At 35.3% G+C, this 15,848-nt stretch overlaps 1 protein-coding gene across 1 annotated transcript in view; it reads left to right on the plus strand.

Moving 5' to 3' along the window:
- The window catches only part of VWC2L (von Willebrand factor C domain containing 2 like), a 160,164-nt gene that overhangs the window by 21,706 nt on the left and 122,610 nt on the right, over nt 1-15,848 (plus strand). The window contains exon 2 of the mRNA XM_032594512.1: nt 656-785. Within this exon, the coding sequence (XP_032450403.1) occupies nt 656-785 (130 nt within the window). The remainder of the gene's footprint in view (nt 1-655; nt 786-15,848) is intronic.

A 15,848-nucleotide genomic window follows, 5' to 3' on the forward strand; every position in this document is an offset into this window, starting at 1 on the left:
TTGACTCTAACTAGTGGCTTTTTAAGTCAATTGATTTTAGTTCATTCATAAAAGCAAGCAGGAAAGATGAAAGGTATTTGCTAAATCTTTCAAGAGGCAGTACCTGAACGTTTGGATCCCAAATGCAATCTTTTCTAAAATTCATATTGGAAAAAAAATGCCATTTAGAGTCTAGGTTAGCTTGAAAAGGAATTCATACAAAGGGTTAGGATGTCCATTTACCATTTTCTTGCTTCTCAGTAATCCTTTTCTTTCTTAGGAAGAAAAGTGACAAATAGCAAAAACTTACTTCACATGATCCAGTATCATTCCTGTTTGCCAGAGGAAGGTAGGGCAATCAGTGCATCTGGAAACCAAACCAAGAGGTGACATATTAGTTGTCCCAACACTTCTTTGTAAAGTAGGAACATAAGTCATAGGAAGAGTCATCCCATAGTGCCCCAGTTGCTCATGGCAACCTGAGCTCCACACGGCAACCCACTTTGGCTTGGATATCCAGGTTGCTTTCCATTGGGGAAGAATGATCATACACATGGTAAATGGAGTTGAAACAGTAAAGCCAATATAAACACTGATGTTTTATCTTCTAACAGCATATGAATGTGCAAGCATTAAGTTATAGGAGAAAAGGGGCTAATTTTAGATTTGTTCCTAGCCCTCTCCATGTGAATGGTGTCGCTGTGAGCCCAGCAATGAAGTTCACTGTGTTGTAGCAGACTGCGCAGTTCCTGAGTGTGTCAACCCAGTCTATGAACCAGAACAGTGTTGTCCTGTCTGCAAAAATGGTAAGACCATACTGCATTAGCTTTCAAAGAGGGGTTAGTGCAAAACACAAATATTCTACCACTGCCCACCATTCGATGCAAGAGCCCACTGTTTGCCTGTGGTTCTTCAATATGGGCATGGCAAATTTATACTTTTATCCCAACTTAATGTGAAAATAAACCAGCAATGAGTGCCTCACAAAGCTTTACATCTGGGGAATTAACGCTCTTATAAGCTCTGTTGTGGTCCCTATTATTGACTGTTGATTTATAGGGAGGATATTAGAAAGAACACAAAACCATCTTTTTGTTATGACTTAATTTCTTTCTTTGGAAGCTATGAAGCAGTTCACCCCATTTCATAGTGCATAACCCAGGAGAGAGAGTAGGGTAAATGCCAGATCCTTGGCTTTGGGCATAGAAAAACCTTTTGCTTTAAAGTTGAATTATCAAAGAAATACAAAATTCAATTATTAATGTACTTAAGTTGAAGTAAGAAAGACTAGAAGGTTTAGGGCCTTTATTGTAGGTTTTTATTACACTGGAATCTTGCCCTCACAGGAATTGGATAGAGGGAAACTTGGTTTCTAAGATTATGGGTTCCTTTTTGGTCTTCATGGAATGGAGAGGTTGAATGCAGACTGTATGTAAATCACTCAAAATCAACGTGATGCTGAAGAGAACACAGTGCAGTGCCATAGACCCAGGACAGCATATCAGCAAAGCCAGTATCATGCTCTTCCTACTGGTCATGTGCTGCCAAAAAATAAAGCAACGCTAGGTAGCATTCCACAAATGCCCCCTCTTGGCATTAATGACTGCTTGAAAAAAAATGGCTCTAGCTCTTAATAACTGAAGTCACTCTTATACTGAATCCCTGTGCCTTTCCTTGAGTTAACAAGTGCTCATCTTCTTCCATTACTCACCTTTTTTTTGTCCTGAATTTGCCACTATGTTAGTTCATCTGCTAATCTTTTTCTTTATAGAATTATAATTAGTAAAAGGAGGTATCAGTTTATTAAAGAAAAAGCAAAAGCAGTTCTAGTTGTTTTTACAATAGTTTTCTTGTCTTGGTGTCTTCCCAAAGGACTTATAAAGAACACTTAGGACATTTTTGCAGGCACAGTTTTACTATTTTGCATCATAAGAATCCACTGAGTTGAATATGAAGCTGCTCACTTGCCTTCTATTTTTACTATTATTCCTTTCATCCAACTGACCTGTGTCATAGTGACCATCTTTTCTGACTTAGAAGGTGGAAATAAATATCAACCTGAAGTCCTAACCTATATAATATATGTAAATATATACAATTTAAGACATTATAATTTTTAAAGGATTTTGAAGAAACTGGAAAAGATACAGGGAAGAACAATAAGATGATTTAATGGTTGAAAAATAGGACCTATGAGGACAGACTGAAGGAGTTAGCATAATTTGTCCTGGAGAAGAGAAGGCTCAAGGGAGACCTAACTGTCATCAAGTATATGAATGGTTAGTCTAAAGTGGAAGAGGACCTGTTATTTTTCATTTTCTCCAAGGACAGAAGGAAGAAAAAAATCAGCTACCTAATCAATCTTTAAAAATAGGATTGACAAGGCTTTGACTGAAGACTGTTTTTTTTCTAGAAGCAACTGTCTAAACAGGTCCTTGAGGATCCTCTCTTCCCTAGGTGTCCCTGGTTGGCTTTGTTTCATATTTATGGTAAACAAAACCATGCTTATAGTTAAAAACTCTCATCTGGACATATTCAGAGTACTCGCAGAATTAAAACATTCTAGACCATGTATTTAAAACACAGGGTTTACACATTCACTACCACATAATCCTAGCTACCCCACACCAAAACCTGTAATATGTCCTGAGTTAACGTTTACATCAAATGTCAAATCAGCCACTACAAATTAATCACCTTTAATTTGATGTAACCCAAGATTATTATACTTTACTCCACGTTATAGAGTAGAAATCTGTCTTCAAACGAAACCTTCTTTGTATAAAAACATATAATGAATGGACTTTAATTGTTCAATTAATTAGTTAATTAATTAGTAGCCCATTAGTATTCATGAAAAACATGTTGAGAGAACAAGATCTATTAGTTAACTTTTCCAATATTTTGTTCATGATGCACTACAAAAAGACCATTTCTGTTCCCTTTTGCCATTTCAAAGGAAACCTTTTTCTTTTCTTAATAAGGGAAATGAACCTGAATTAGACTTAGTAGGAAGATGAACTCTGATCGTAATATAACATTATGACATATTTTTTTATTATTAAATAACACTAATTAGTCACTTGTGCCCAAAAAGTGAAGTATAATCATTGTCAAAGAAAAGCATACTAAAAATCACTGGAGTATCCTTATGACCACCAATGATACTATTTTACTGAGAGAACATACTGAGCCACATCTTGCTTTTCTTTCTAAGCCTGGCCCAGAAAACCGAAACAGATTACCCATGTGTGGAAGAGCCAGGATGGGGTACAGGGGAAGGGGGAGAGTAGATGTTTATTATGACAGAATACAACTGGAACAATTTCTTAAATTTCCAACACATAGTAAGCCTTTCTTATTCTATACAAGATTAATTTTCCTATAATTATATATATATATATATATAATTATAATGTAAACTATTTCTTAAAGTATGCCACCATTGTCTTAGATTGAAAAAAGGATAAAAATCTACCCTATGGATTCAAGGTACAGGCAATAGATCTTAATTTGTAAACAGTCCTATAACATTTTCTTAAATCTTCATAAATATTGTAAATGTTTAGTTTGCATAAATGCTGATTATCTTAGCTGCCAAATACTTTGTTTTTGCATACTAAAATCAATTTTTCTGCCTTCCTGAATTATATAACTTGCCAAGAGCAAGAGGCTTTAAAGATACAAAACAAAAGTTTAAAATGATAGAATGTACCACACCTGACCTTAAAACTCAATATTTAGCTAATATAAAAATCTTCATTCTCAGATTACTTAAGAGCAAATAGAATAAGAAATACAATAATATATGCATGTTTTTCCCAGAAAACATTGGTTTACCAATGAAAATGTAACAATTATCTTTAAATTTATTTTTAACATTATAAAGTACAAAGTAATATGCTCCCTAGCTCATACAGTGATGGCCTCTCTTTATTCTCCATAATATAATTTGTAAGAATACATTTAAAGACATACACTAAAAATTTTTTCTGATAATATAACAAGAGAGAGAATGTTTGATTTCCTGGTCTTAATGATTACCTCCAGCAAGATTACCAGGGGTTATCAATAATTATAGCCAAGCTATAAACTCCATTCTTACTACAGTTAGTTTACCATCAAGAAAATACCATCAATTGTCTGAAAAAATGGAAACATTCAGGAAAAATGTGAATGACTGGACACACACAAAATAAGAGGAGAAAGAGATGCTTTTTTATTTGGCAAGGCCTGGAGGGAACTGACAAAGGAATCTATTGTTTTTTAAAACGTTATTAAACATTTGCTTCTCCCTCCTCTATATGTCTGCAAGAGCTAGCAATCCAAATGCCTTCTTGAAAAATATATTTCCTGACTGTCCATCTTTCCCCAAGATTGTGTTACTTTGACCTATCTTTCAGCCTGAGTCCTTCCTGTGTGAATTAATGAATATTCTTTATGGTTTTGTCTTTATAGTATAAAAAAGTAAAGTAGCACAGCATTTGCTTGAAGAAAACATTCTAGTTTTGAGGGAGAAATATTTCAAATCTTTGGTCACTGACCATACATTTTATTAAAAAAACATTTGTGCATTAGAGCATCCTAATTGCACTTTTTACATTTGATCAGCCAGTATGTCAGTGAGTTCCATGTTTTCACTGGGATAGTCAGTCATTATTAATGGTTCTGAAGGAAAAGTCACTTCATGAAAAATTGGAATGGACAGAAAGCATCCACAAAATCCTCCATACACATTGAGTGAGAAGATTCCATATCCTTGCTAACTAAACTGATGATGCCATAGGCCCTATTCAAATATTTAACTCCTTTTCCCTTATCCCCTTCTAGTTTAGTAGTGATACAAATAAGACGGGAAATAGACCCGCCAAAAGGGAAAATGGAAAGGAAGAAGCCAACAGAAGGGATGGGCAGTGCACAAATGAGAGAGAGAGGGGACCTTAGAGGTGCTTGGGAGCAAACGTTTGACACATCTAATTGTTAACATCCCTAGTATACAACAAGCTCCTTGAAATAAATGAGAAAAAAATAGTTCTATAGAGTAGGAAATGGTCAGAGTATATAAAGGAAATTCACAGAAGAAAATCAAATGTGTAATACACATATGGAAATATCCTTCACCCCCCCAAGGGATCCAGGGAGATAAAAATTATAAAAATGAGATACAAATATTGGATTGATAATAACTTGAGATTGATAATACCACAAATCAGTAAAGATATTAAAAAGATGTTCATAAAATGGTGAAACAACTTTAAGAAGATAGTTTCTATCAAAGTTTTCATGCAACTTGAAGTCAGCAATCCCTCTTCTTGTACTTTTCCCCACATTCATGTACTACATTTTTACTGCATTTTAAGAGCAAAAAGAGGGGAGAAAAATGCAATAGTCCTTCAGTGGAGTAATGAAATATACTGCAACCTTTAAAAAGACTCTATTGACCTTTTTTACTGCTATGTAAAATAAGCAAGGAGTGTAGACTATATATTATTTTATATATAATATACTAATGTGTATTCTATAGAATACATACATTTTAAGTAATACATATTTAAAATATTTTAAATGCTATACAATTTTAAGTAGATATGAAAATTTGTATGTATGTAGAAAAAGAGCTATGTAGAAACACAACAGAACATTAGAAATGATTCAATGGTTGCTTCTGGGGAAAAGTGAGAAGGTAAGGGAGGACAGACAAGAGCTAATCTCTTTAAAACACTAAATCTTTACAGAATGACTATAATAAAAACAACATAAAAGTATACAAATAGGCAGCTCCAAAATACAAATGTTCAAAAAATATAAAAAACTATTCACTTTATTAATAGATTTAAAAAATGTTATAAACCCTTCTTTGCTGTTTTTGTATGTGGCATAAGGAAAGTTCTGGAAGAATACACATCCAATTTTTAACAGTGATTCAATGATAAGAATAGTAACTAAGAGAAGAAGTGAGAAGGTAGAAGCAAAGAACTTTGACATTTTATTTCATAGGCCTCTATACTGAATGGATTTTCAAAAATGTTTTATTTTCTAATTTAAAAGGTTTTATCAAACCTTTAAATAAAAGATAATTCTAATGTTAATTAAGCTTTTCCAGAAGACAGACAAGGACAAAATTTTCTTTTCTTTTTACTGGAGTATACTATTTATACAAACCAAAGAATACAAACTAAGAAAATAATAAATGGAGGACAACTTTACTTATAATTAGTAATAGGGAAGTAATAAAATACAAAATCCCCCATCTAAAACCCCTGGGTTGTGGATTTTACAAAGAGAATGGAATTCATATATTGTATAGTACATTACATAGCCAGTGGTTCTAGGGCAGCATTCTTCAATCACATGGACATTTCTACAAGATATATAACAATCATATGGAGATTGAATAGAGTCTCAAATCACATTTTAATCCCAACTGAGTTTTTGTGTCAAAGTTGTGAGGAAAAAAAAGGGGGGGAGGGAGTTTCAGACTGTGGGAATGGGATTGCACATTCATGTTAACAAAAAGAATCTGGAAGAGGGTTAAAATAATTAAGCGTCCTAATAAAGTAGAGTTTATAAAGAGAGTTCCAACATTAGGAACTACATTAATAAAACGTATTCTACTTCCAAATTGAAGAGAAAGATCATGTTATTTCTATTTATACTTAAAGATATTAGACATAAATCAGCAGAAACTATTAACAAAAACTGCTGATAAAATAAAATTGGATAATTTTTGCATGATAAAATGTACCTACCTCAACCCAAAAAGACAGAATCATGCTTAATAGGTAAACACTAAAGGCATTCTCAATAAAGTCAGGAAAAGGATAAGGATTCCCACTATCCTTTAAAATTTCAAATAGATAGTAGATATGAACTAGCTAACATAATTACAAAAGAGAATTGGGAAGAAAAAAATTAGAAAAGAGGAGATACAATTGTTGTTATTTGCATATGATAGGATTATATACTTGAAAAGCCTAAGAAAAAGTATTGAAAACTACTATAAAGACAGTTTAGTAAGATAGCAGTGTAGAAAATGAATATACAGGTCTCTCTTTCTCACACACACACTAACCATGTATATATATGTGTGTGTGTATAATATATATGTATTACTAAAATTGTAACATGGGTATATGATACTGAGTTTCAATGAAATGTAATAGAGACATCACAGACACACCTAACACGTGAAAATTTGATATATGTGGATAAAGTAGTATTTCGAATCAATGGGAAAAAGAAAATTTGTAAAAGAAATGATGTAGCAACTGGATAGTTGTCTGAAAGAAATAATTTTAAATTTCTACCTTATCTCATAATTCAGGAAATGTTTCAATTCAACAAAGATTTAAATATAAACTTATTTTCCCAAACAGTATAAGAAGAGAACCTGGATGACTTGATTTGTAATCTTGAAGTGGTTATATTTTAAAAACAAATAAAGCTCTCCACAGAACAAAACAAAAACAAAACACCACTGTAGAAAGAGATTAAAAACAGGAGAAACATCAATCCTACATCCCAAAGGGTTAATCCCACTCACATATAAAAATCTCTCAGAAATTGGTAAGAAAAAAAAGACCACAATTCTATTTTAAAAATGGGCAAATAACTTCAAAATTTATTCCACAAATAATTGAAACAAAAAATGTTTCTAGGACAGAGGAAAAATTGCTCAAACCAATTTTAGAAAAAAAAAATTGCAAATGAAAATTTGATAGCTTTTTTTTTTTTTTTTTACTTACACATTGGCAAAAATCCTAAAATTTCATGAGTCACGTTATTGCTGATACTGTGGTCAAAGAGGCATGCTCTTCCATCTTTGGTGGTTGTATAAATTTCACAACCTCCATGGAAGGACAGTTGACAATATGTATCAAAATTACACTGTATGTATCTTTTACCTCAGCAACTCTACTTCTATTTACAGATATTTGAAATGACAAATGAGCAGTGTTGCATATTTCCTATGTTGTATTTCAAGTTTTATAATAAAAAATGATTGGATAATTTGTAGAAATATGATAGATTTAAATTCTCTTATAACATGTTATTAGTTAACAGTAAAAAAAAAAAAGAGCTATTTCTTCCTTTAAATACTCAGTGAGGTATTTGTATTGGATTACAATTTAATTAACTGCCATTTACCTTTCACTTATTTTTTTCATCCCATATAGTACATTTTTAAGCTTCAATTTCACATTGCTCAAATTGTGAAAATAGAAATCTATTTACCACCAAGAGATTTAGGCTACTTTTTAAAGAAAAAAAACCACACAAATAAATAACTATTATTGTTTGGAGGATATATATACATATGGTTTAAAAGTCACAAAACCTTACTACAATTTATTCAAAAAATAAATAAGGAGATCTACCAAATTTCTAAATGTGAAAACTCAAATTTGTTAGGTTGCATTTCTCTAATGATGAATTAAATGGATATCTTATCCAATGTGTTATGTGATACAATATTTTTGGTAAGTTGACAAACTTGGAAAATTTAAGTACATGAAAAAGAATGTACTTGGTAAGGTTGGAGAATTCAATCTATCATATTATTAAACTAATGTATAAAGATATAATATTTTTAAACAGTGTAATAGTGAATAAAAATAGATTAGAAAATTAAAAATTAGCCCACAGTTTAGTATAGAGTTAAAGTGGCAGCTAAGTACTGAAAAAATTTATTATTCTAACAAATATAAATGTTAATCACTTTATAAGTACAATTATATTGCTGTCTTGCACATTGTATATAAGTAAGATTCAGTTGAATCAAAGATCTACATGAAAAAAAATGAAATAAGGGAATTTTTTTAATACAAAATTTATTCTCAGATTGGTTTCCATACAACACCCAGTGCTCATCCCAAAAGGTGCCCTCCTCAATGCGCATCACCCCCCCCCCCCCCCCCCCCCCCCATCAACCCTCAGTTTGTTCCAGTTATTAAGAGTCTCTTATGGTTTGGCTCTCTCTCCCACTCTAACCTCTTTTTTTTTTCCTTCCCCTCCCCCATGGACTTCTGTTAAGTTTCTCAGGATCCACATAAGAGTGAAACCATAAGGTATCTGTCTCTCTCTGTATGACTTATTTCATTTAGCATAACACTCTCTAGTTCCATCAGTGTTGCTACAAAAGGCCATATTTCATTCTTTCTCACTGCCAAGTAGTATTGCATTGTGTATATAAACCACAATTTCTTTATCCATTCATCAGTTGATGGACATTTAGGCTCTTTCCATCATTTGGCTATTGTTGAAAGTGCTGCTATAAACATTGGGGTACAAGCGTCCGTATGCATCAGCACTCCTGTATCCCTTGGGTAAATTCCTAGTAGTGCTATTGCTGGGTCATAGGGTAGATCTGTTTTTAATTTTTTGAGGAACCTCCACACTGTTTTCCAGAGTGGCTGCACCAGTTTGCATTCCCACCAACAGTGCAAGAGGGTTCCCGTTTCTCTACATCCTTGCCAGCATCTATAGTCTCATGATTTGTTCATTTTAGCCACTCTAACTAGCATGAGGTGGTATCTGAGTGTCTTTTGATTTGTATTTCCCTGATGAGGAATGACATTGAGCATCTTTTCATGTGCCTGTTGGCCACCTGGATGTCTTCTTTAGAGAAGTGTCTATTCATGTTTTCTGCCCATTTCTTCATTGGATTATTTGTTTTTCAGGTGTGGAGTTTGGCAAGCTCTTTATAGACTATGGATACTAGCCCTTTCTCTGATATGTCATTTGCAAATATCTTTTCCCATTCCATCGGTTGCCTTTTAGTTTTGTTGATTGTTTCCTTTGCAGTGCAGAAGCTTTTTATCTTGATGAGGTCCCAATAATTCATTTTTGCTTTTAACTCCCTTGCCTTTGGAGATGTGTCAAGTAAGAAACTGCTGTGGTTGAGGTCAGAGATATTTTTCCTGCTTTCTCCTCTAGGGTTTTGATGGTTTCCTGTCTCACATTCAGGTACTTTCTCCATTTTGAGTTTATTTTTGAGAATGGTGTAAGAAAGTGGTCTAGTTTCATTCTTCTGCATGTTGCTGTCCAGTTCTCCCAGCACCATTTGACAGACTGTATTTTTTCCATTGGATATTCTTTCCTGCTTTGTCAAAGATTAGTTGGCCATACTTTTGTGAGTCCAATTCTGAAATATCTATTCTATTCCATTGGTCTATGTGTCTGTTTTTGTGCCAATACCATGCTGTCTTGATGATTACAGCTTTGTAGTAGAGGCTAAAGTCTGGGATTGTGATGCCTCCTGCTTTGGTCTTCTTCAATATTACTTTGGCTATTCAGGGTCTTTTGTGGTTCCATACAAATTTTAAGATTGCTTGTTCCAGCTTCGAGAAGAATGCTGGTGCAATTTTGATTGGGATTGCATTGAATGTGTAGATAGCTTTGGGTAGCATTGACATTTTAACAATATTTATTCTTCCAATCCATGAGCACGGAATGTTTTTCCATTTCTTTATGTCTTCTTCAATTTCCTTCATAAGCTTTCTATAGTTTTCAGCATACAGATCTTGTACATCTTTGGTTAGGTTTATTCCTAGGTATTTTATGCTTCTTGGTGCAATTGTGAATGGGATCAGTTTCTTTATTTGTCTTTCTGTTGCTTCATTATTATTGTATAGGAATGCAACTGATTTCTGTACATTAATTTTGTATCCTGCGACTTTGCTGAATTCATGTATCAGTTCTAGCAGACTTTTGGTGGAGTCTATTGGGTTTTCCATGTATAATATCATATCATCTGCAAAAAGTGAACTCTTGACTTCATCTTTGCCAATTTTGGTGCATTTGATTTCATTTTGTTGTCTGATTGCTGATGCTAGGACTTCTAATACTATGTTAAACAACAGCAGTGAGAGTGGACATCCCTGTCATGTTCCTGATCTCAGGGGGAAAGCTCTTAGTTTTTCCCCATTGAGGATGATGTTAGCTGTGGGCTTTTCATAAATGGCTTTTATGATGTTTAAGTATGTTCCTTCTATCCCGACTTTTTCGAGGGTTTTTATTAAGAAAGAATGCTGAATTTTGTCAAATGCTTTTTCTGCATCGATTGACAGGATCATATGGTTCTTATCTTTTCTTTTATTAATGTGATGTATCACATTGATTGATTTGCGAATGTTGCACGAGCCCTGCATCCCAGGAATGAATCCCACTTGATCATGGTGAGTAATTCTTTTTATATGCTGTTGAATTCAATTTGCTAGTATCTTGTTGAGAATTTTTGCATCCATATTTATCAGAGATATTGGCCTGTAGTTCTCTTTTTTTGCTGGGTCTCTGTCTGGTTTGGGAATCAAAGTAATGCTGGCTTTATAGAATGAGTCTGGAAGTTTTCCTTCCCTTTCTACTTTTTGGAACAGCTTGAGAAGGATAGGTATTATCTCTACTTTAAATGTCTGGTAGAACTCCCCAGGGAAGCCATCTGGTCCTGGACTCTTATCTGTTGGGAGATTTTTGATAACTGATTCAATTTTGTCACTGGTTATGGGTCTGTTCAAGTTTTCTATCTCTTCCTGTTTGAGTTTTGGAAGTGTGTGGGTGTTTAGGAATTTGTCCATTTCTTCCAGGTTGTCCAGTTTGTTGGTATGTATTTTTTATAGTATTCCCTGATAATTGCTTGTATTTCTGAGGGATTGGTTGTAATAATTCCATTTTCATTCATGATTTTTCTATTTGGGTCATTTCACTTTTCTTTTTGAGAAGCCTGGCTAGAGGTTTATCAATTTTGTTTATATTTTCAAAAAACCAACTCTTGGTTTCATTGATCTGCTCTACAGTTTTTTTAGACTCTATATTATTTTTTCTGCTCTGATCTTTACTATTTCTCTTCTACTGGTGGGTTTGGGGTGTCTTTGCCATTCTGCTTCTATTTCCTTTAGGTGTGCTGTTAGATTTTGTATTGGGGATTTTTCTTGTTTCTGGAGACAGACCTGAACTGCAATGTATTTTCCTCTCAGGACTGCCTTTGCTGCATCCCAAATCGTTTGGATTATTGTATTTTCATTTTCCTTTGTTTCCATATATTTTTTAATTTCTTCTCCAATTGCCTGGTTGACCCATTCATTCTTTAGTAGGGTGTTCTTTAACCTCCATGCTTTTGGAGGTTTTCCAGACTTTTTCCTGTGGTTGATTTCAAGCTTCATCGCATTGTGGTCTGAAAGTGTGCATGGTATGATCTCAATTCTTGTATACTTATGAAGGGCTGTTTTGTGACCCAGTATGTGATCTATCTTGGAGAATGTTCCATGTGCACTCAAGAAGAAAGTATATTCTGTTGCTTTGGGATGCAGAGTTCTAAATGTATCTGTCAAGTCCATCTGATCCAATGTATCATTCAGGGCCCTTGTTTCTTTATTGATTCTCTGTCTAGATGTTGTATCCATTGTTGTAAGTGGAGTATTAAAGTCCCCTGCAATTACCGCATTCTTATCAATAAGGTTGCTTATGTTTCTGATTGTTTTATATATTTGGGGGCTCCCGTATTTGGCACATAGACATTTATAATTGTTAGCTCTTCCTGATAGATAGACTCCCTAATTATTATATAACGCCCTTCTTCATCTCTTGTTACAACCTTTAATTTAAAGTCTAGTTTGTCTGATATAAGTATGGCTACTCCAGCTTTCTTTTGACTTCCAGTAGCATGATAGATAGTTCTCTATCCCCTCACTTTCAATCTGAAGGTTTCCTCAGGTCTAAAATGAGTCTCTTGCAGACATAAAATAGATGGGTCTTGATTTTTATCCATTCTGATACCCTATGTCTTTTAGTTGGGGCATTTAGTCCATTTACATTCAGTGTTATTATTGAAAGATGGGTTTAGGGTCATTGTGATGTCTATAGGTTTCCTGCTTGTAGTGATGTCTCTAGTCCTTTGTGGTCCTTGCAACATTTCACTCACAGAATCCCCCTTAGGATGTGTTGTAGGGCTGGTTTAGTGGTGATGAATTCCTTCAGTTTTTGTTTGTTTGGGAAGACCTTTATCTCTCCTCCTATTCTGAATGACAGACTTGCTGGATAAAGGATTATTTGCTGCATATTTTTTCTGTTCATCACATTGAAGATTTCCTGCCATTCCTTTCTGGCCTACCAAGTTTCAGTAGATAGGTCTGCCACTCGTCTTATTGGTCTCCCTTTATATGTTAGAGCGTGTTTATCCCTAGCTGCTTTCAGAATTTTCTCTTTATCCTTGTAATTTGCCAGTTTCACTATGATATGTCATGCAGAAGATCGATTCAAGTTACGTCTGAAGGGAGTTCTCTGTGTCTCTTGGATTTCAATGCCTTTTTCCTTCCCCAGATCAGGGAAGTTCTCAGCTATGATTTCTTCAAGTATACCTTCAGCCCCTTTCTCTCTCTCTTCCTCTTCTGGAATTCCTCATACGGATATTGTTCCATTTCATTGCATCACTTAGTTCTCTAATTCTCCACTAATACTCCTACATTGTTTTAATCTCTCTTTTTCTCAGCTTCCTCTTTTTCCATAATTTTATCTTCTAATTCACCTATTCTGTCCTCTACCTCTTCAATCTGAGCTGTGTTCACCTCCATTTTGTTTTGCACCTCATTTATAGCATTTTTTAGCTCCTCATGACTGTTTCTTAGTCCCTTGATCTCTGTAGCAATAGATTCTCTGCTGTCTTCTATACTTTTTTCATGCCAGCGATTAATTTTATGACTATTATTCTAAATTCTTCTTCTGTTGTATTGCTTAAATCATTTTTGATCAATTCGTTAGCTGTCACTACTTCTTGGAGTTTCTTTTGAGGAGCATTCTTCTGTTTTGTCATTTTGGATAGTCCCTGGAGTGTTGTGGAACTGCAGGGCACTTCCCCTGTGCTGTCTGGAGTAACTTGTGTTGGTGGGTGGGGCTGCAGTCAGACCCAATGTCTGCCCCTAGCCCACCTCTGGGGCCACAGTCAGACCAGTGTGTACCTTATCTTCCCCTCCCCCAAGGGCAGGACTCACTGTGAGTGGTGTGGCCCCTGTCTGGGCTACTTCCACACTGCCAGGCTTGTGGTGCTGCTTCAATGGGATCTGGCATATTAGCCGGGGTAGATCTGCAAGGTGCACTGGGGCTGGAGGGGCAGACTTAGCTCATTTTGCCGTCAGTGGTCCCCTATGGGAGGGGCCCTGCAGCATTGGGAGGGAGGCAGGCCCATCGGAAGGATGGATCCACAGAAGCACAGTGTTGGGCATTTGCACGGTGCAAACAAGTTCAGTGACGGGAATTGGTTCCCTTTGGAATTTTGGCTGGGGGATGGGAGAGGGAAATGGTGCTTGCCAGAACCTTTGTTCCCCCCACCCCAGCTCTGTCCTTCCGGGCCTAACAACTCTCCCTCCTGGCGTCCTCTCACCTGCCCCACTCTCTGAGAGCATAGCTGTTGACTTATAACATTCCAGATGTTAAGTCCTGCTGGCTGTCAGAACTCACACCGTCCGGCCCCTCTGCTTTTGCAAGCCAGACTCAGGGGCTCGCCTTGCCAGTCGGGCTGCCCCTCCACCACCCTGCTCCCTCCTGCCAGTCCGAGTAGCACGCACCACCTCTCCGCCCTTCCTACTCTCTTCCGTGGGCCTCTTGTCTACACTTGGGTCCAGAGAGTCCGTTCTGCTTGTCTTCTGGCAGTTTTCTGGGTTATTTAGGCAGATGTGGGTGGAATCTAAGTGATCAGCAGGAGGAGGTGAGCCCAGCGTCCTCCTATGCCACCATCTTCCCTCTTTCCTTATCAAAAGTGATGAGGGATTTTTTAAAATAATGTACACATTAACTTATTCTCAGGATAGGGATAGTCTTCCTAAACATAAAAAAAAAATTTAGGGGTGCCTGGGTGACTCAGTTGGTTAAGCATCTGACTCGTGATTTTGGCTCAAGTCATGATTTCATGATTTGTGAGATCAAGCCCCATGTCTGGCTCTGTGCTGACAGTGAGGAGTCTGCTTGGGATTCTCTCTCTTTCTCTCTCTCTCTCTCTTCCCCTCCCCTGCTTGCTCATGCATGCTCTCTTTCTCTTTCTCTCTCAAAATAAATGAATAAACCTTAAAAAATTATAAAAGCAAAGATTTACATGAAAATTAGGTAACATATAATTTTACCCATAAATTTCTTCATAAATTAAAAGAGGATAATATCTAGTTTGGGGAAGGTAAAATACAACAGGCATTCTCGTGCATTACTGGTGAGAGTATAAACTGATAGATCCTCCCTGAAGGGAAATGAAAGTGTTTAGGACTTTGATCCACCAATGTCACATCCAGAAAGTGATCAAAAATAAATGAGCATATAACATATAAAGATGTGTATACAGAGGTATTACATAATCATTTATAATCACAAAATTTGGAAAACGTAAAACCTAAATATTCAACAATAAGGTGGTTGTTTAAAAAGCCATAGTATATCTACATAAACTGACTACTAAGAAAATATTACAAATAAAACTGTAGAAAAATATTAAGGATATTCTCCACATAAACAAAAAATACATGTTCAGAGTATATTATTAAACTATGGGTCATAAGTCAATGCATATATGATCCTTTTTTGTTAAAAAGACAAATATATCACATGTATAGAAAAAGATGGGAAGAAAGTACTTCAAAATGTCCATGCTACTTAACTCCATAGAGTAGGGTAATAGAGGATTTCTACTTTCTTCCCTTTGCTCGTCCATATTATTTTACATATCCTACAAGCATGTATCATCCCTATGATTTGCAATTACTGTTTAAAAGAGAAAATAGAAAATTCTTTTAAAAGATCATGTAAAATCCTATTTCTGTAATTTAATAATTAATCAATAATGTGTCACTTATTAGAAATGGCACTATAATTCCTTGTTATAAATTTGTACTCCA

The sequence above is a fragment of the Lynx canadensis genome, chromosome C1, assembly GCF_007474595.2.
Source record: "Lynx canadensis isolate LIC74 chromosome C1, mLynCan4.pri.v2, whole genome shotgun sequence".
In the NCBI taxonomy this organism is placed as follows: domain Eukaryota; kingdom Metazoa; phylum Chordata; class Mammalia; order Carnivora; family Felidae; genus Lynx; species Lynx canadensis.